At 42.9% G+C, this 19845-nt stretch overlaps 1 protein-coding gene across 9 annotated transcripts in view; it reads left to right on the top strand.

Annotated features, from left to right (window-relative positions):
* The window catches only part of TDRD12 (tudor domain containing 12), a 66808-nt gene that overhangs the window by 17937 nt on the left and 29026 nt on the right, over nt 1-19845 (top strand). For 8 of the 9 annotated variants that reach the window (XM_053270870.1, XM_053270868.1, XM_053270867.1 and 5 more), the window contains exons 10-17: nt 1929-2002; nt 5944-6015; nt 10763-10823; nt 11275-11379; nt 12505-12687; nt 13079-13235; nt 17671-17798; nt 18174-18365. In XM_053270870.1, coding sequence (XP_053126845.1) covers nt 1929-2002; nt 5944-6015; nt 10763-10823; nt 11275-11379; nt 12505-12687; nt 13079-13235; nt 17671-17798; nt 18174-18365 — 972 coding nt within the window. The remainder of the gene's footprint in view (nt 1-1928; nt 2003-5943; nt 6016-10762; nt 10824-11274; nt 11380-12504; nt 12688-13078; nt 13236-17670; nt 17799-18173; nt 18366-19845) is intronic. The other variant, XM_053270873.1, reaches the window with a different exon arrangement.

Raw genomic sequence — 19845 nt, 5'->3', positions numbered from 1 at the left:
TTCTGTATACCCAACTGCTCATGAATTATAAACCCAACGCGTTCCCTGGATATCTCTAGTGTCTCAGCAGTTTTTGTTTTAGCCAAGATTCGCTGATCTGCCAAAATCAGGTCATGAGTATGATCAACAATTTCAGGAGTTGACACTGTTGAAGGCCTCCCAGATCTTGCCACATCTTCGATCTCAAAATCTCCATGCTGGAAGTTGGCACACCACTTTTTCACAATTGAGTAGGACGGGCACTTGTCACTCAATGTTTGCATAATACACTCATGGATTTCCTTTGGAGTTTTCTTCTGCAGGAACAGGAACTACATGGCATCCCAAAGTTCAACACTTTAAAATTCCACACTTTTCATTGACATGGTTCTTTCAATGATCTGAAAAAGATTCAAAATCTAGCGCTACAATCCTGCAAATTGGCACTTTACAAGATAAAAGAACTCTCTTTCCAGCTACAGTGACAAAATTATGCTCAGATTTTGGGAAGTGGGTTGGGCCGAGAACTTTTCAGCACCCCCTCTTACATAGATGCTGAGTAGAGTGTTGATGTTGACTATAATGCAGTCCAATCTCTGAGAAGTTATCCCATGCACACAGAGTACCATTTGAGCATGTGTGATGGTCATTTTTAAAAATAATCTTTTAAAAAAAGTGGCCACTGAAAACAAAATGGCCACTGCGCATACTCAAATGGCCTCTGCAAAGCCTGGCATGACCTAGGGCCTCACAGAGGCCATTTGAGCATGCACGGTGGCCATTTTGTTTTTGGCAGCCATTAAATTTTTTTAAAAAAATTTCACAAAATGGCGCCCCCTTCAAGTGGCGCCTGGGGCACGTGCCCTGCCTGCCCTACCCTAGATACGCCCCTGAGCATAGCTTATTGTGTATTAAGTATATTATGTCTGCAATAAACACGTACAGATGGACTTCCTTACTCATGGATTCGTTATCCGTAGTTTCGTATATCTGTGGTCAGGGAAATGAAACCCAACCTTGGCGTGGGGGTCGGGGGACGGACACGTTGACCTTGCTTCTCTGTGGGTCGGGTGTGGACAGAAATGACCATAGAGGTGATTTCCATCTGCTGTTTTAGGACTCAGAGCAACAAAATGGCTCCTGTCAAAAAGAAAAAGAAAAACCACAATTTTCAGTCAATTTTCAGCCATTTGGTGGCACAGTGTGACTCGGGGGTGGGGGGTGGGGATGGCAGAGAAAGATAAGAACACACACACACCTGGGTGAAAAGCGGCTGATCTTTGGCCGATTTTGGTACATTTTTGGCCAGAAATGGCCGACCGGGAACAGAACCCCCGTGATCCAGTAGGGATCAATGCTTCCTTATTCATGGTTTGCATATCCGCGGTACAGCTGTGGAATGGAACCCCCGCAAATAAGGAGGTCCACCTATATAGGATTGTGCTGCACAGGATATGTGCATAACCACTGTTCTTCAGAGAAATGAGGAGTTTAAAGCTGTCCCCATACTGATTTTTACTGAATCAGCAGTTGAGTCAGTTTGGAAAAACTAAAATAAAGATGGTCATGTTTCAGGATAAATTAGAATATATTCATTGTCTTAAAATGGTGGTGGAGGTTCTATTCAATCCTGTTTTCTTGGTGCAAATGCAGAGTTAAGCTCACACCTGCCCTAGGTGAGCTATGTCCATGACATTGGGACTTGAAGCTGGTGCTACATAGTAACAGTCCAGTATAATCCCATATGAGTGAGAGATTGGGGTTGGGGAGAAATAGCATCATTGGTAGATATTCCTGCACTTTGTGCTGTTTTTCAGACCAGTACAAACTGCTTTGTTCTCCCTTCCAGTTCTGCACTGAGGTGGCTTCAGTAAGAAGCAAGGAAGTGCCTAAGTTGTAAATAACAAACATATGGAATATATATAACTTTTGTGTGTGTGCTTACTTAGGAAATAATGGTGGCTGTTGCCCCTTTGAAAAAAGGCATAACAGTTTCTGTACAGGCTGATGTGCAGACAGACAGGTACGTTTTTTCCTTTGCTCCTCTGTTGGTCCATGTTGAAACTTTCAGTAAGCTAAGGACATAAAAATAAAACAGTTTACTGATTTAATAGAGAAAAATTTAATCTGTGCAAATCCAGTTAGTTTGGCTCACTTAACCGTCAGGAAGATACTTGGGCATATATTTTATTTAAATATTTGTGAATTCAGTGATACAGCTTAAGTGCTAAGATTTCTCACGTGATGTCACTCAAGTTTACCATGTCTTTATTTAGCAGAAGGTGCAATTACACTCTTTTCAGTGTACTTCTAGTGGCTGACTTTCGTTCTCAGTTGCTAGGGTCAAGGACATCTCTATGGGTCAAGGACAATGCTGGGGTGAGGGACATCTCCCCTTACATGCTCCAAGGCAAGACAGTTTTGATTAGCTAAAAAGAAGAAAAACACACCTACTTGAGCCGGAGGGGGATAGCCCCACCCCAGTTCTTTCTGTTCTGCATTGCTCCAGGCAGCCTTAAGAATTTCTCTTCTGGCTTTTTCTCTTTTTGCTAATCCTTTTCTAGTCCCCTTTCTTACCTAAATTTTCACATTCTCAGCTGCTGTGGGAAGACATCTCCTGTGGGTTATCATCCTGTGCTCGCTCCAGAGAGGCAGGACTTATGCAAATTAAGTAACAAGCCTATAAAGGTCCTCCAGAGCAAACAGAGCTCAAGCCTAGGTCTCATGATTCCTCTTGCTACTCGTTCTCTTGGATCTCTTCTTTTTACCCTGCTTTTTTGCCTTTAATACTCCTTTATTCTACTTCTGTTAAAAACAAACAAACCAGAAAAACCTACTTTGCTCTTTCGTTTCCTCCCGCTCTTTCCTCCTCCTCTCCCCCCACCTGCCTCATGGAGTCTCGCAAAGGGGGAATTTTACAGGGCCTTTCGCCCAAATCCAAGAAGGCTTCAGAGCCTGTGAGAGCAAGCCGGTCCCTCCGCCACTGTGTGGTGGTACCCTTGGCTGAGAGTGGCCTGCTCCCGACCACTGCGGGTAACCAGCAGAGGGCCGCGCTAGTGCGCGGACGCCAAGACTCGACCCCAATTGACACAGAACGGCAAGCCACAGCCCTCGGGAAGTTGGCTGCCCCTGCCAGGAGTCCCTAGCTGGCTGGCGGGGACACTCCTCCCCCGCCCAAGCGCCAATCCGAAACAGCTGTGATAACCAGTAAATCCCTTTATCAATCCAATGTTTCCACAAAATTGGTTGTTTGCCTATCAATATATGTGGGTTACCCCACAATGTCATATCCATGTGGGCATAGGGATCGAAGTTTAGTTGCCTTGCCAGTTCCTTCCAGGTGTGTTGGGCTGCTAGTATAGTAGGGGATTGGTAAGTGGGGATGTTTAAGATATCTGGAGCCACGTGCTTCCCATCCCTCCAAGGGTTTCAGTTCTGCTAGCTCCACTTGAGCCCATTCTGGCCTTTCCCCATCTGTGTTGGCATGCCAATGGATAGCTTGTGCAATTAAAAACGTGTTATGGTACAATCTAAGATTCACTAGGTTGAAGCCCCCTTTGTCTGCAGCCAACAGGAGTTTATTAAAAGCAACCCGAGGCCTGCCATTACCCCAGAGGAACCTCCTCACAGCTCTGTCAGTTTCTCTAAAGTATCTTTGAGGAATAAGCAACGGAAGCCCTCTTAAAATATAAATACATCTGGGCATAACATTCATTTTTACAACAGCTATCTTATCCCACAAACTCAGCGGAAGGTCAGCCCAGCAGAGGAAGTCTATCTTAATCTGTGAAAGTATTTTATCTAAGTTAGTTTTGACAATTAGATTAGGTTGTTTAGTAATTAGAATACCTAAGTATTTCACGGAGTCTGTTTTCCAAGTAAAGGGCCTAGGCATATCCCTATGAGAGAGGGGCAATTTCCCAATGGACATGGCCTCGGATTTGTGCCAATTAATTTTGTATCCAGAGAGGTCCCCAAATTGGTATAGTAATTCCATAAGTTTGGGGACGGATTCCTGTAGTTTGGAAAGAAACAAGAGGGTGTCATCTGCATATAATGCAATTTTATGTTCTTGTCCATCTACCTCAATCCCCTTAATATCTGCATTTTGCCTCACTGCGCACGCCAGAGGTTCAAGGGCCAAGTCGAAGAGCAAAGGAGATAAGGGACAGCCTTGTCTGACCCCACACTGAAGGGAGATGGGTCCCGTCTGCTGGCCGTTAGTATTGATCTTAGCTGAAGGCATTTTATAGATTGTCCACAATTTACGAAAGAGGTCGGGAATCTCAATTTCTCAAGAGTTGCCAAGAGGAAGTATCTGTGTACTTTATCAAAGGCCTTTTCAGCATCAAGGAACAGCAGCAGAGCCTGGTCGGTCCTACGGGACGTAATGTTGATAAGATTATGAACCAGACGTATATTATCTGCTCCCTGCTGCTTAGGAATAAAGCCAACCTGTCCTGGATGTATAATTGTATGTACACAGCTATTAAGACGGGTTGCCAAGATTGTAGCAAGGATTTTGACATCAACATTCAGTAATGATATTGGTCTATAGTTTTCACAGTGCTGCGGGTCCCTTTGTGGTTTTGGTATAAGAGACACATTATAATATGCAATTTTTTACCAGATGGGCTCTTTCTCTAACACTACTAGTTCACTGTGCTTGTTTGGTGGTTGTTCTTTATTGCTGTATGTTACAGTGGTTATGTGTGTTGTTTTTTCCTGTTAGCATGACAAATTGTTGTAACACCAGTATTCTCTAAAAAAAAATTCATCTATGTGCGGAATGAGTTTTGTTCTGGGAGGCAGTAACAAGGCAGTGTGTGCGCACATGCATTCAGGGTGGGGCCTTCCTGAGCAGGATCCTAAAATAACTGAGCGGACATCAGAAAATGTGTGAGCATGTGTACGCCTTAGAGGAAACAGTATGTGACACCTTTCATAACTTGCCCTGAAAGAATTGGGTGGGGCTATTCCCCTCTGGCTCAAGTAGGCATGTGTTCTTTTTAGCTAATCAAAACTGTCCTGCCTTGGAGCACTTGAGGGGGATAATCCATAGCGATGTCCCTGACTCCAGCAACCAGAAGAAGCCTTTGTGGTAAGTGAACCAATGCGTCGTTTACTTCTGATACGTCTTGCTAATATTCAGATATGTTCACACAACCAGCTCTGTGACATGAGCTGATGATGCTTCTACTCATGCAGAGGGCATGGATATTATGGTTTAACTTTAATTTTTAATAATATAAATATAAAAGTTACTACACTTTTGTCATAATATACCAAGCTAATGTTTCAGGTTAAGCATTCATGTTTGATTCAGCAAAAGTTGTGGTAACAGAAAAATAACATTTAATGTTTCAAAGATGGAACTCTTCAATTAATGCTGTGGTCATGCAAAAAAATTGAGTTAATCATTACTTGCACACACAGTTCTATTAAACATGAGTCTCTTGATAGGGTAGTTGCCATGCACACTCTCCTAGGGCATAAATGTGGGAAGTTTGGAACTGTACTTTTTACATTTCACTTTGCTGGGAATGTCACTATATAATTTGTACCCCAACATTCTTCCATCTGGATTTGTTGAACTCCTTGATCCCTTTGGCGCAGGCACTTAGGCTTGCAGGTGGCTTATCTCTGCTTTCTGTTGCCCTGGTTTGAACCCCGGAGACCCAGATCAGGAGCCTCAACCCTTACATACACATTTCCACCAGTTATAATTCTGGTATATTGCCACTGCCCCCCTCCCCCCCAACGCACACAGTATTGTAAACTGCTGTAAAGGTCATCCCCTAAGCCTTGAGCAGCTTTTCAGGAGGTGCAAGGCCTGCAGCATGAAGTGAGTCCCAGAAAAGCCCCAGTCTTCAAGTACAGTGATCCAAATGTCCTGTTTGGCTCCCAGCCAAGCCTTTTATTGCCCTGTTGAGCCTTCTCAAACAATTATGTGTTTCCTTCTAGTCGCTTATCTACAAAAGCTACTAAAATACAGGAGGAAATGGAGAAAGGCTTAGAGAAAAATATCTCTGTGAAGTAAGTCTTCCCTTTTGCCACTCTTGAAATTAGGCATTGAATTGAGCAGTTTGTCATGTTTATAAGCTCTGAGGGTGAGCAGTATTTAAATTCTGGATATTTAAAAAAGCTTCTAGCCTTTGGGTGTGTTCCAGATAATGGAAACAGATATTTAAAAAAGTAGTTGATTGCTGACATATTATTTATACAGTATGCCGCTTTTAAATAAAGAGTTCACAAAATGTTTATATAACAGAAGGAATGAGAAAATTGTGTGATTTGTTTCATGATCTATTGAATCCATTAGAAATGGGTTCTATGCCTGCACTGAAGCCTATCAGTGTGGACTGCCACAGCTCCTTTTGATGCTTGCACCCCACCTACATGACCATGTGGCTATTTAAGGTGGGGGGGAGCGCCAGCACTTCAGTTCCTTCATGACCGCCATCGCGATTGGTTCCTCAGTCACTGCGGCTCCTTCGTCCTGGTTCTTTTTCCATTGTGATTTCTAGAGAGAGATAATTATCGGACTGATTTATCGGCTGTTGGATTTTGGATTGCTTAAGACTATATTTTGACTTGTTAACGGACTGAGGCAACAGATCGGATAACTTGGCTAACTGCTAATGAAACACTGACAACTGCTATAGATATCCCGAAATGGTCAGACAAGAAATCAGATTTTAAAATGTTTAAAAGATGTACGGAGTGTAATACTAAGCTGCCCTCTCAAGATGGGCATGACTTGTGCTTAATATGCCTAGGAGAAGCCCACAATGTATGTAGAGTTTGCCAATTTTTCTCGAAGCACACTCGTAACAGGTAACTGTCCCTGGGCTGCTCTTTGATGATGTCTTGAGTCCTCTGAGTACATCTAAGGAAGGGGCAAAATTGTCTTCTAAACTGTCTGGCTCGCGGGCTGAGGCTTTGGCCCAGTCTAAACCCTTGAGACCTTTGTTTAAGTTTCCCAAGCCACGGAAGAAGCATGGAGAAAAAATGGCAGAAACATCGGAGCCTGCCAAAAAAGAAAAAACCGTTGGCATCGGGAGAAACCCCTTTTCCTTCATCGGCTCAAGATGTTATAATAACATCAGTGACAAGACCGGAACCAAGCTCTTTGGCTCCTGAACTATCGACATCAATGCAGCCAATCTCTACTTTGGCCGTGAGCAAGTAGACGTCAACAGCGTTGGCATCGAGAGAGTCATCTATGCCAACACGTTCAACTATTGTTGTGCCACCTTCTGAATAGCAGCTGATGTGTGGTGTATTGCTCTCTTCTGAGTTTGTTTGGACGTCACCATGTGTTTAGGTAGTAGGAGAGGAGTCACCCTCTGGGTCTGGTGGAGTGGCACAGGAGCTGCTATACCGCCTTCAACCTCGAGACTTTTATTTTATTTTATTTATTTTATTTTATTCCGCCCAAAATGCAAGTTCTCTGGGCGGCTTACAAAACAAACAGCCAATAAAAGATTTAAACATTTCAACAATTAAAATTAAAAGTTATAACTATTGAAACACAATTAAGAGAGTATCTAATTATAAAAGCCTGGGTGAACAAATGTGTCTTGACTGCCCTTTTAAAAGTTGTAAGAGATGGGGAAGCTCTTATTTCAGCAGAAAGTGTGTTCCAAAGCCTCGGGGCAGCGATGGAGAAGGCTCGTCCCTGAGCAGACACCAGACGAGCCGGTGGCAACCGCAGACGAACCTCTCCTGATGATCTCAATGGACGGTGTGGTTCATAAGACGTTCTCTTAAATACCCAGGGCCCAAGCTATTTAGGGCTTTATAGATTATAACCAAACCTTGTATTCTGCCCAGAAACTTACCGGCAGCCTGTGTAGATGTTTTAAGATAGGAGTGGTATGGTCTCTCCGAGATGACCCAGAGACTAATCTGGCAGCCGCATATTCTGAACTAACTGTAGTTTCCGGACTATGTACAAAGGCAGCCCCACATAGAGCGCATTGCAGTAGTCATGTCTGGAGGTGACCAGCAGATGTACTACTGTTCTGAGATCATTTATCTCAAGAAAGTACCTTAGATGCCAGATCCAGCTCCATCAGGATCGAGGTCTGTGTTGACACCGAGAGCGGCTTCTCTTTCCCCAGCACCGACTCCAATTAAATCTACAGTGCCAATGGTGAGAGATTTCCCCTCAACACTCAGCTCCCAATTTTGACAGAAACAGTGATTCCTTGTTGTCAAGTACCAATCATTTTTGAGATCAAGATGCTGACTCAGCAGATGCTGATAGAGATGGAGCTTTGGACCCCAATACAGCACAGTCTTTACTATTGATGTTGGATTTCAGTGATATTACCCCTTGAACTTTAGGGGTTTTCCTCAATCTGCAGAACATGAGTCCTCTTCAGTGGCTCGAGCCTCTGTGAACTCTACTTCTCAACAATACCCACCTGTGTGCTACGCTCTTACAGCTGCACATCTGGCAGATTTTTTCAATTCGATTTGTGCCCAAATTGAATCACTGCTGATCTGTTTTGTGTCCAAATCTGTCTCCCCGAATCACCCCAGATTCGATTTGCATAATTCAGACCACTTATAAAGGTCCTAGGGGCACCACATTTGGTTGGTGGGTAGGTCTCCATGGGTGCCACCTACCACCCACATTTCAAGGCAGTGGGGCACTTGGTTGATTTCTAATGATTTTTTTAAAAAAGTTTTTACTGATTTTGTATATTTCCGCCATAGGAAATAATGAGGATTCAAAGCCGCCCTATCCTAACCATAACAGTGGCATAGTGCGTGTTGGAAGTGCCACATACAGCCACACCTATATCAAGTTAAACGGGTGTTACAGTGACTACTGCTCGTGCCTCCTAAAGGAGTTAACTAAACACCCATTTCTAATGGATTCAACGGATCACAAACTAGATAAAGAGGTTGCTCACCTGTAACTTATGATCTGGTAGTAATCTGTTGACATCCTCCTGAACCTCCCCTCTGCAAGTCTACATCATAGAACTCACCAACAACTAGAAAGATGATCGCTTGCTCTGGTGGTTGTCCAGAAACTGAAGTTCTGGTGCTTCCTCCTGCCTTAAATAACCACGTGGTCATGTGGGGTGAGGCGCAAGTGCTGAAAGGAGCTGTGATAGTCCACACCGATAGGCTTCAGCGCAGGCACAGAACCTATTTCTAATGGATGTCAACGGATCACTACCAGATCATAAGTAACAGGTGAGCAACCTGTTTTTATCTCAAAGTTGCTCACACTCCAAAAAGAAACAGAAGGGGAAATAACGGAAGCAATCACTGGGAGGGATACTATACTGGGTTGAATATGGACAGTTGCTTTCCTCCACTACCTTTTAGTACCTCTTTAAACCACCACCCTCCTCTTCCTCCTTTTTCTTCTTTTTTTGTTTTAATTTTTAATTTTATTTTTTAATTTTTTTAAATTCAATTTGTATACAGCCCTTCCAAAAATGGCTCAGGGCGGTTTACACAGAGAAATAATAAATAAAAATAAATAAGATGGATCCCTGTCCCAAGGGCTCACAATCTAAAAGAAACATAAGATAGAGACCAGCAACAGTCACTGGAGGTAATGTGCTGGGAGTGGATAGGGCCAGTTACTCTCCCCCTGCTAAATAAAGAGAATCACCACCTGAATAATCACTTAGCAGAGGCTGGTTAGCTTTTTTTCACCTTTTGAATCTCAAGAAATGAGATTCTTGAGATGTATTCCACATCATGGAAATCTGTATCTGGCTCATTACTTAAGACTTAAGGTCTTAAGTTTAGTTGACCATGGTAGCTAATCAGAATTTGTTCTCGTTATCAACTCTACCCCTCCCCTAAGGAAAGGGAACATCAGGTTGAGCTATAGACATGCTGTTAACCTGTTATACTAAACCTCTCAAGGGCAAGAAGATTACCCCACTCTTCTCTAGACTAGAGGAGAGCTAGTCTTGTGGTAGCAAGCATGACCTGTCCCCTTAGCTAAGCAGGGTCTGCCCTGGTTGCATATGAAAGGGAGACTTGATGTGTGAGCACTGCAAGATCTTCCCCTCAGGGGATGGAGCCGCTCTGGGAAGAGCAGAAGGTTCCAAGTTCCCTCCCTGGCTTCTCCAAGATAGGGCTGAGAGAGATTCCTGCCTGCAACCTTGGGGAAGCCGCTGCCAGTCTGTGAAGACAATACTGAGCTAGATAGACCAATGTTGGTCTGACTCAGTATATGGCAGCTTCCTATGTAACCTAAGAATTAAAATGTCAAAAGGTTCATTTAATCCAGTTTCCGGTGGTCAGCCACATGTTTCCAAGAAGCTCACAAGCAGGATATGAAGGAAACAGCCCTTCCCTGTTTAAGTTTTAAGGAGAGGAGAGCTGGTCTTGTGGTAGCAAGCAGGACTTGTCCCCTTAAGCTAAGCAGGGTCTGCCCTGGTTGCATATGAAAGGGAGACTAGAAGTGTGAGCACTGTAAGATATTCCCCTCAGGGGATGGAGCCGCTCTGGGAAGAGCAGAAGGTTCCAAGTTCCCTCCCTGGCTTCTCCAAGATAGGACTGAGAGAGATTCCTGCCTGCAACCTTGGAGAAGCCGCTGCCAGTCTGTGAAGACAATACTGAGCTAGATAGACCAATGGTCTGACTCAGTATATGGCAGCTTCCTGTGTTCCTGTGTTCTCCTGTCCTGAACTTTTTGGAGGAAGGATGGGATAAACATGTAATAAAGAAAATAATTAGACTTAATAAACTGGTCTGTGGTAACAAATTGTATTTGAAAAATGAACTTGTATGTTTCCAGGCTTCTTCAGTTCTTAAATCCTGAACTTTTGAAAGCTGTTGACAGACAGGATGAGGCTGAGGTATTCTAAGAAATTAACAACTTTGTGGCAAAAACTTCACTCTGTTTGGACTGTGAGCTATGTATGGTCATACTACCAGATTAGTCCTATCTTAAAACTGAATTGCTAAATACTTTAGATGGTGATGGGATATTGCAACTGCCATTTTAAATTGTTCTAGGAGCTATTAATATCAGCTTACCTGTCAGCTCATTGAGTATTCTGGTAAACAGAAGAGCATATAGATATGAAGCAATTTGAGGTTACTTCAGAATTGGATAACTGAAGGTTGAATAAGTCAACTCTTCCTGTAATCTGTGTTTCAGATCCCTAATACATGTAGAACTGGTGTTCATGAGATCTCTTTAGTGAAATTCTAAAAGGCATGAAATAGAAAGTTTAATGCAAGCCCTTGTATTTACTGTCCATAATTTTTTTGATGAGTGTGTGTGTGTGCTTTTTACTTTTTTAGGAGTTTCAGCTGAATGTCAGTGCACATCCTCCTGTTGTTCTGCGTAATGTGATTGAGCCATGCTTATCTCTTGAAACAGCACCACTATTTCCAGCTCTGAAAAAGGTAACAGTAGCTAAACTGTATATTATTAGACTTCCTTAAATACAGAAAACTGCATATGGCAAATCATTGGGTGTGGTCAGATAACATGAGAACTCACTAGAACTAAATCTCGGGTTCGCATCTCCTATTACCTTTTTCATGCAGTTGGGGAAAGATTGAAAGCATCTCCTGTGGTTTTAAATAATCTGTGGTTTTCCATTGCATTCAGAGAACAATTAATTTTCAAAGTATGATATGAAACAGTAGTTCGTAGGCCATTATACAGAGCTGTTGCACAATCTTTGGCTGCAGTGGCCCAAATGGGAATATTAGCTTTATACTTATCTTGTTTATTTCACTGTGTTTCAGAGGATTGGATTAGATGGATTGAATTTGGGGCAAGTCACTATCCTTTGCTCCAACCTACTTGACAGGATGACTGTGAAGAGGAAGTGCAACATGGGCATATTGTAACCTGTCCTGAGCTCTTGCAATAGGGCTATTGAATATTTTAGGAACAAAATACATGAAGCTTTATAAAACATGTCTACTTTCTGTTGGGTTTGCATGTCTGTCAATTTGGCAGACATGCAAGCCCAACTGAAGTCAGAGTGGATGCAAACTGGCTGGCACACAACAGCAGTTTCCCATTAGGGTTGCTGGATACAAAAGGTTGAAAGTATTCAGTAACATTAGTCCTGTGTGTAGGGTTGAGCATTTGATTATAGTATGTAGCTATACTATAACATTCTCGCAAGTAATGTCTGCTTGACACTTTTTGTCCCAGCCAGAGCGCATGTTCTCTCCTCCCTCCATTAAATTAATAAAATTGTATTGATTTCTCATACAGAATGTTGAAGAACCCAGATTGTCTACACCATGCATCTTCAGAATATGTGGGCTACCATCTAGCGAAGTTGTATGTGTGCATAGGACCAAATGGTGCATGTAGGGAGTGGTTTCCTTAGAGTGTTTGCATCACCTGCATGCACTGTGAAGGAGGAAGCCATTTCATTAACATGAATCCTCAGGCTACATGCATAGTCCGGCTTCATTTGACTACACTCCTAATCTTGGTTATTTCTTGTAAACAAATACATGCATGTTTGTTGTGATAATGTGTCTTCCCCACCCCTCCCCCCATAGGAGCTGCTCCGGAATCAGTTCCTAAGTCCTAATCATTCACAGTCTTATTGCTGGCCACCAATAGCTCGTGGATATGATTCGGTTGTCATTTCTCCTGAAAATGATCCACTTCTGTATCTTCCACCAATTATTACATTTTTGCAGTCGAGAAGTTGCTACGTGTCTTTGCCAGCTAGGAATGGTGTAAGTAGAATATTGTTTGTGCCCAAGCACCTCCTGAATTTTTGCAATTCTTAAGAACTATGGGATGGGTTTTAAGTAGATGTGGCTCACTTGCTGTGGCTGCTTTCTTGAATTTCTTTTCTTTGTGTAAATACAGATGGGAGAAATGAGGATATGTGGTGTTGGTCTGGTTGAAAGATGGTATGCAAAAGCATAGCACTATTTGTGACTGTAATTGCATGAGGTGGCAGACATCTTTTTCTCTGTTCACATGGTTAAGCTCATCATAACTTTGTGGGAGTGGTGGTGACCAGTGAATTCTGTGGCTTTTTCTTAAAATAGATTTTCAGATTTATAAGCTTCTGATATGAGATGTCTTAAACTGTATTGAATGATGTGTCTTTATATATAGCCACTAGCATCTGTCATATGCTCTGGACAGAAGAAAGCAGAACAGGTGTTTGAGTTATTGGAAATATACAGTCGTTGTTCAAGGCCTCTTCACCCAATATTGCTTTTACTGGGAATGAATAAGGAAGACATCAAGAATGTGAGGCTTCCAAGAGGATGTAAGGATATCCTGATTATGTTGAAAATATGAATGAATAAACGTGTGGAACATAGATGTGTGATACTGTATGATTTTATATTAACTTTTGAGTGTAACGTTCACTTAATGATTAAAAATTTGACATAGTCTTGCTGTTTCTAAGATAGAGTGCTTTAATTTGCAAAATAAAACCTCAAAGACTTCTGAGGTGACCCGTGTTCCCTCACAACTTTGGGTTCTGTGTCTGTGCAGTAAGCCCTGCAGAATTCCAATCTCCATTAGGCACTCTTCAGCTTTGTCAAATGGCATGCATGGTGCAACCATTGATTTTGGCAAGAGAGCACATACTCCTTGGTTCTTTCTTGACCACCACACTACTCACATCATGAAGGTTCTCAGTTGCTGAGCTGCCAGGGACATCTCTATGGGTTATCCCTCTCAGGAGCTCCAAGGCAGGACAGGAACTAAATGGTTAAAAAGAAAAACATGCCTACCCAAGCCTGAGGGGGATAACCCCGCCCCAGTTCTTTCTGTCCTCGGCAGCTCCAGGCAGCATTTCTTTTAGCTCTGCATCTTTCTACTGGTATTTTTCCTTCATTTTTTCCCTTCAATTCCACCTTGAACCTCCTTTCTAATCACTATCTCTCCTAATTAATAATAATTTTTAAAAACCTGGCTATCTTCTATCGCTTCTTTCACCCGCACCCACCCCGTTGTATGGAGCCAGGGGACAGAGGCACTATTAGAGTTTTGGTGCCCAGGGGACCACAAAAGAGTTTCAGGCCAGGGTGCTCGAGGCCCGCTATCAGCTCTCTGAACGCGGCAGCAATGGCTGCCCACGGATTGCCCGTTTGTGCTTCCGCGTTTCATCTGGCAGCGCTGTTGGCCGTCGCTCAGCCACCCGAAGTCCCTGCCTCCCAAAGTTTTCCGCCTCCTGAGCCACACGCCGTTGGGCCAGCTGCGCGTCTCCCACCTTCAGGCCGAGAGACGCGATCATCCGCGGCCCGATGCTTTGCCACCTCTGCAGCCTGCCAAGCCTCAGAGGGCATTACATTTACAAGGCACCCACTACTGAACCCTCCCCTAACTTCGGAAGAGATTAGGCTGATCGGCCTTCAAGTGAGTCTTTTAAAATGGAGGCTTCTTCATCTTCAGCCCTAAAAATGGCACCGGCCTCAGAAAAGCCCACTAATGTGTCGCGAGTGGGGGTGGGGCAGAAGGGCCACTCATCATCATCCCCAAAAGCGTCAGGGTCACAGGCAGCTCAGGAGCAGGATAAGTCTGACTATAAAAAAATCCGTTAATCCAACAGGAGCAGTGTCTGAAGTAGTCATACCACTGGAATGGCAGGCCTGGTTTAAGAACGCAATTATTGACACAGTATACCAGGTGCGGCCTCCCAAGAAACCTAAAAATGCTAAGAGGGGCACTAGGCATAGATCACCTAGTCCTAGCTCTGCATCCAGCACCTCTGCTAGCCCAACTTCTAAGAAGGCTAAGCCAAAAGCTAAACATATTCAGCGGGTTCCAGCCACGGCTGCGAGGCGGGAGGTGCATTCCTCAGAGGCTTCAGATTGTGATCAGGAGGACATTGTACCCAACCCTGAGGACCCTGATCCAGACCCAGAGGTTCCCATTGATAGGGAGGAGGGTGAATGGTCAGGTGGAGAAGACACAGACCCCACCCCAGTCTCCCAAAGATTAATTGTGGCAGAGGATTTTATTCTTATAACCAAAATTATTAAGGCTATTGGCTTGAAATCCAAGGATGTCAAAAATGCTGAACCTTCCACTAAAGGGGACTTGGTATTTCCCAGGGCTAGGACAAAGGAGGTTTTGATACCTATGCCTGACCTATACACTGATGTGATAAAGGAAGAATGGCTTTAGCCGACATCCAATTGCAGGCCCATGTCTATCGCTAATATATATTACTAGCTGACCCTACACAGAGCATCTGTGTAGTCTTGCACTGAGCCTGTGGCATCCCACCCCACAACGCTCTCGCCCGCGCTCTCTGTCCTCTGTCTTTCTATCTCAGTCTCGCAGTCCTTGCTTCCCCCTGCCACTGCCAGGGACTGTTGCCCGCTTGCCTGACAGCCTCCGAACTCCCTGCTCCCTGTCGCTTCACGGCGCAGCTCAGCCAACCGCCTGCTGCTCACAGCCCCCAGAGCCAACTGTCCAGCTCCCAAAACCGCCCCCAGCCTCCGAGCTCCCTGCTGCTTGAGGGGGCCACCAAGCCAACTGTAAAACTGTTTTTCAGCCACCCTGCAAAAGTCTCTGGTGCTCCGGAGCACTCTCCCCCTCTGTCAGCCAATCGCCTCCTTTCTACACGTAAAAGACTTAAGTAAATTTTCTACATGTAAAAGACTTAAGTTTTAATTGTGCTTTTATATTTTCCTAAATTCCTGTTCCTTGCAACTGCGTAACCACGATTTTTTTTACCTGTAACTAAAAGCTGGGAAAGCCTCAGACGGAAGCAGTCTGTGGCATTTGAATAAACTTTTACAAGCCTCATCCGAGTGGATTTTTAACTCGGGAGGAAGAGGGGGCTGAAATGGGGCTTGCACGTGGAGGATTTTTGTGTACTTTCCCAATAGTAAAATGAGGTTTCCCTGGGTTTTCCACCCAAGCCTGGTGTGTGTGTGTGCAGCTAGCTCTGTCAATAAGTAGGTGGTGGCGGCAGCCTTTAGAACCTACCAGAAATAAAGAAGAATTTAAGGAGTAGCCTTTGTCAGAAAGCTCTGCAGGGATGAGTCAGCATTTCTTTCCTTCACATGAGCTTGCTCTGAAACAAAGGCTTTAATCCGCTACAGAAATCAATGAAACTTAGAGGAGATCTCGGAGGAGGCCCTGCCAGGGAAAAAGAATGCACACCTCTGCCCATAATTGACTCTCCCTTCAAAAGGCCAAGAATTCCAGATGCAGTTCCCGAAAAAGAAAAGCAATCCTCTCAATTTCCTGCTCCCCACACTGACCCTGAACTGGAGATTGTCCACTGTTCTCCAGCACCTGAAAAACACCAGTCGGATAAGAAGAGCACTCTGAAGGTGAATATGAGCCTATCTCATCTTCCAAAGCTACCAATTCTAGCCAAGATCTGTGGCCAAATCTTGGAATACACCACCGGTCTCCCCACAACATCTAAATGACTGGAGAGCCTACATAGAATCCAAGTGGACTCCTGCCCTTTTACTCTTTTAGCACCCTCCTCCAGACTCACTGGTGGTTGACTCTGCTATTAGCAGGTCAGGTAAGATGCACTCAGCCCTTATAGGGCTGTGACCAAATCAGCAGCCCACATGTCAAGCACCAGCATGAAAGACATCTGCCAAGCAGCTACATAGTCATCAGGTCTGCCCTTGGTTAAACATTATGCTGTGGACATCTGCTCAGCGGTGGAGGCCAACTTTGATCTGGTGGTACTGAAAAAGGTGCTCTAACTGTACCCTAGCACCCACCACCATCTAGATGAGCTCGCTAATCACTCAAGTCGTGAGGGAACATGGATCACCTCAAAGATAAACAGGTTGCTTACCTGTAACTGATTATCTTTCTGGTGATCCATGTTCACTCACAACACCTGCCCCACTGTAGGATACTTACACAGTAATACCAGCTTACCTGACTTCGTCCACATTCTTCGCTCATCACAGTGGCTGATCAGCAACTGAGGAGAAGGTGCTCTCCCACTGAAAATCACGCCATGAATGTGATTTTGCAAAGCTGAAGAGTGCCCCATGGAGCTTGGAATTCTTCCATGAGGCTTACTACACAGGTGCAGAACCCAAGTTGTTAGGGTACATGGATCACCAGAAAGATCACCTGTTAAAGGTAAGCAACCTGTTTATAAATAGTCTAATTTATCGGGACATTTCAGCAATGTAGTAGGATTTTACAATCCTGTGTAGGACTTGCACAGCTCATCATTCCTTTTATTAACAACTCCATGTCTGTAACCTATTAGTTGCTTATCACAATTTTCAAATGATTTGGAAAAGTACACAAAGAGAATTTGTGCCTTATATGGGAACAATGGAAGGAACAGCTATTCTCCATAATTTTGGAAAACAAAATTATTCTAAACATGGTGGGGTTATTCTATTCCTTTGCTTTTTTTATTTAAAGGAAGCTGAAGTCAGGATTCACGTCCTTAGCATATTCAATGCTATCCATATCTTTAGCTGACAGTGTAGTTTAAAGATGATTGTAAATAACCATTCACCTGGTTCCCATTCTGGCTCGGAAGCTTCTGTAAACTGAAGCACTTATTTTCCCTTTCCCCCTTACTTTTCTTTTCTTTCCCTTTCCTTTCCTTTTTCCTTTATTTTCTTTTGGGTTGTTTATGGGTCATGATTTACCAAATTATATGCGTGGGCAGGCTGCTAGCTTGTTTGTATGGCTGAAATTTTAAGTGAGAACGAATGGTGACAACTTTCTCCTTTATTTTATAGGTGAGGTCATTGTAACAACCCCGCATAGCCTCCTGCGGCTGCTTGAATGCCACAGTTTACTCTTCCTTAGGATTTGTCACCTTGTGTTTGATGAGGTTGAGGTCTTGTTTTCCAATGCCAGTGAACAAGTGAGTGCGACTTTTATTATATAGTAATATGCTTCATTGTACAGTCTGAGGATCTTCTTTAAAAAGATACAGCCACAATCAACCCAAGCCAAATTGGCAACCCCAATAAAGTCAACTGCACTCAGTGTCAGGTATCCCAAATATACATTGCCAAAGCATGATTCCTTTTCTCTGGGATTGTGTTTTTTCATGTGGATTAGTGGGAAGAGAAGAGATCACAGCTGATGCTGCTACTTGAACCAAATGATTGGTTTCAAAATGGCAACTTAATAAACTGATTCTTCTTTTTCCATTGCCACATCTAGCAGTAGCATTACATAAAGTATCTTGACAGAGGGAAAAGATAATTATGTGGATTAATTCCTGTTTTGGTAGATGTTTCATATTTTAGAGTATTATAAAAACACCTTGAGTGCTGAAGAGAAGGAATCTGCACCTCAGCAGATTGTTGCTGTTGGAAACCACTGGAACAAAAACGTAGAATTCTTAACCAAAAACTTCATGAATGACCCATATGTTGTGATCACATCCATGGAAGAAGCGGCCATATATGGGAATGTGCAGCAGGTAAAAGATTGGGATTCTGATGCTTTTACATATTTCATAGTGTATTTGTGACTTTCTTAATCCAGTGTATTCAGGAAACTTGCAGACTATTGATGCATTAGTAAAGGGGTGGGCAAACCCGGCCCTCCAGCTGTTTTTTGGACAACAACTCCCAGCATTGCCAGTTGCAATTTATTGTCGCTGGGGAAGATGTAGTTCAACATCATCTAGTGGGCTAAGTTTGCCCACCCCTGCACTAGAATCTAGGACAAGTATAAATCAATAATTCAGGACAAGTATAAATCAAATTGAGAGATGGAAGTATCCAGTTTGTCTTGTAATATTGCCAAAGGCATTATGACTAACCTCAGTCGTCTTCAGTTACAATTTTGAGAAAATATCTCTGTCTGTGTATCTACGAATGTATAATACATTCTTTCAAAATTGCCACTGAGGAAGACTGAGGTTAGTCAAAACGTGTTTGGCAGTATTACAAGATGGCCTGGATATTTCATCTCTTAATACATGATACTGCAATCCCATGGGAATATTTGTCTATACTTCTCCCATTTTTTGACAATTTGGTACTTTGGAAATGAATTATTGGATCTAGTGGTGTTAGTTAGATATATAGTGACTGCTATTATGAGGTCTTATTGTTCATTTTTCATAAACTTTGTTGTGATATATTTTAATTGATTTTGATTAACTATAGTTTATGTAGCTAGGATAGCTTTCAAATATATAGTTTCATTATTAGTATTATATTAAAACATTAACATATAGTACTTGGATTCTAGCCACCTAATGGCACAGCGGGGAAATGACCTGACTAGCAAGCCAGAGGTTGCTGGTTCGAATCCCTGCTGGTATGTTTCCCAGACTATGGGAAACACCAATATCAAGCAGCAGCAATATAAGAAAATGCTGAAGGACATCATCTCATACTGCATGGGAGGAGACAGTGGTAAATCCCTCCTGTATTCTACCAAAGACAACCACAGGGTTCTGTGGTTGCCAGCAGTCGACACTGACTCAATGTCGACACTGATGCAACTTTACTTTTTACTTTTATATTGCTGAATCCAATAAGACTTTGTGTTTTTCTCAAAAATAGTTCTTGCGTAACATTGTAATTATGATTTAACATAGTACATTAGCGATGTCAGTTAAAAGTCTAAAATCTTTTTTTATAAACTGACAAAAACGTTAATAAGGGAAATAAATTTTTGGGGGCGTACTGAGGATTTCTCAAACAGGTTACTTATAAGCATCCTGCTTGAAAAAAAATTGTATGTGCAGTGCTAAAGCTCATAATGGTTCTCTACCACAATGTTTTGGTCAGACAAAAGTAACAATTGTCTTTATAGTCCTGTTTATCATGACAAAGTAATGTTTATATTTAGCTTTGCCAATAGCTCCATACATAGTTATTGACTTATGTTCTCTAATATAACATAAAGCAGAATCAAAACTGAAAGAAAAGTTTGCTTTTTGCTTT

The sequence above is a fragment of the Hemicordylus capensis genome, chromosome 9, assembly GCF_027244095.1.
Source record: "Hemicordylus capensis ecotype Gifberg chromosome 9, rHemCap1.1.pri, whole genome shotgun sequence".
Taxonomy (NCBI): Eukaryota; Metazoa; Chordata; class Lepidosauria; order Squamata; family Cordylidae; genus Hemicordylus; species Hemicordylus capensis.
The sequence above is the reverse complement of the archived record's forward strand: the minus strand, read 5'-3'. Positions and strand labels throughout refer to the sequence as shown.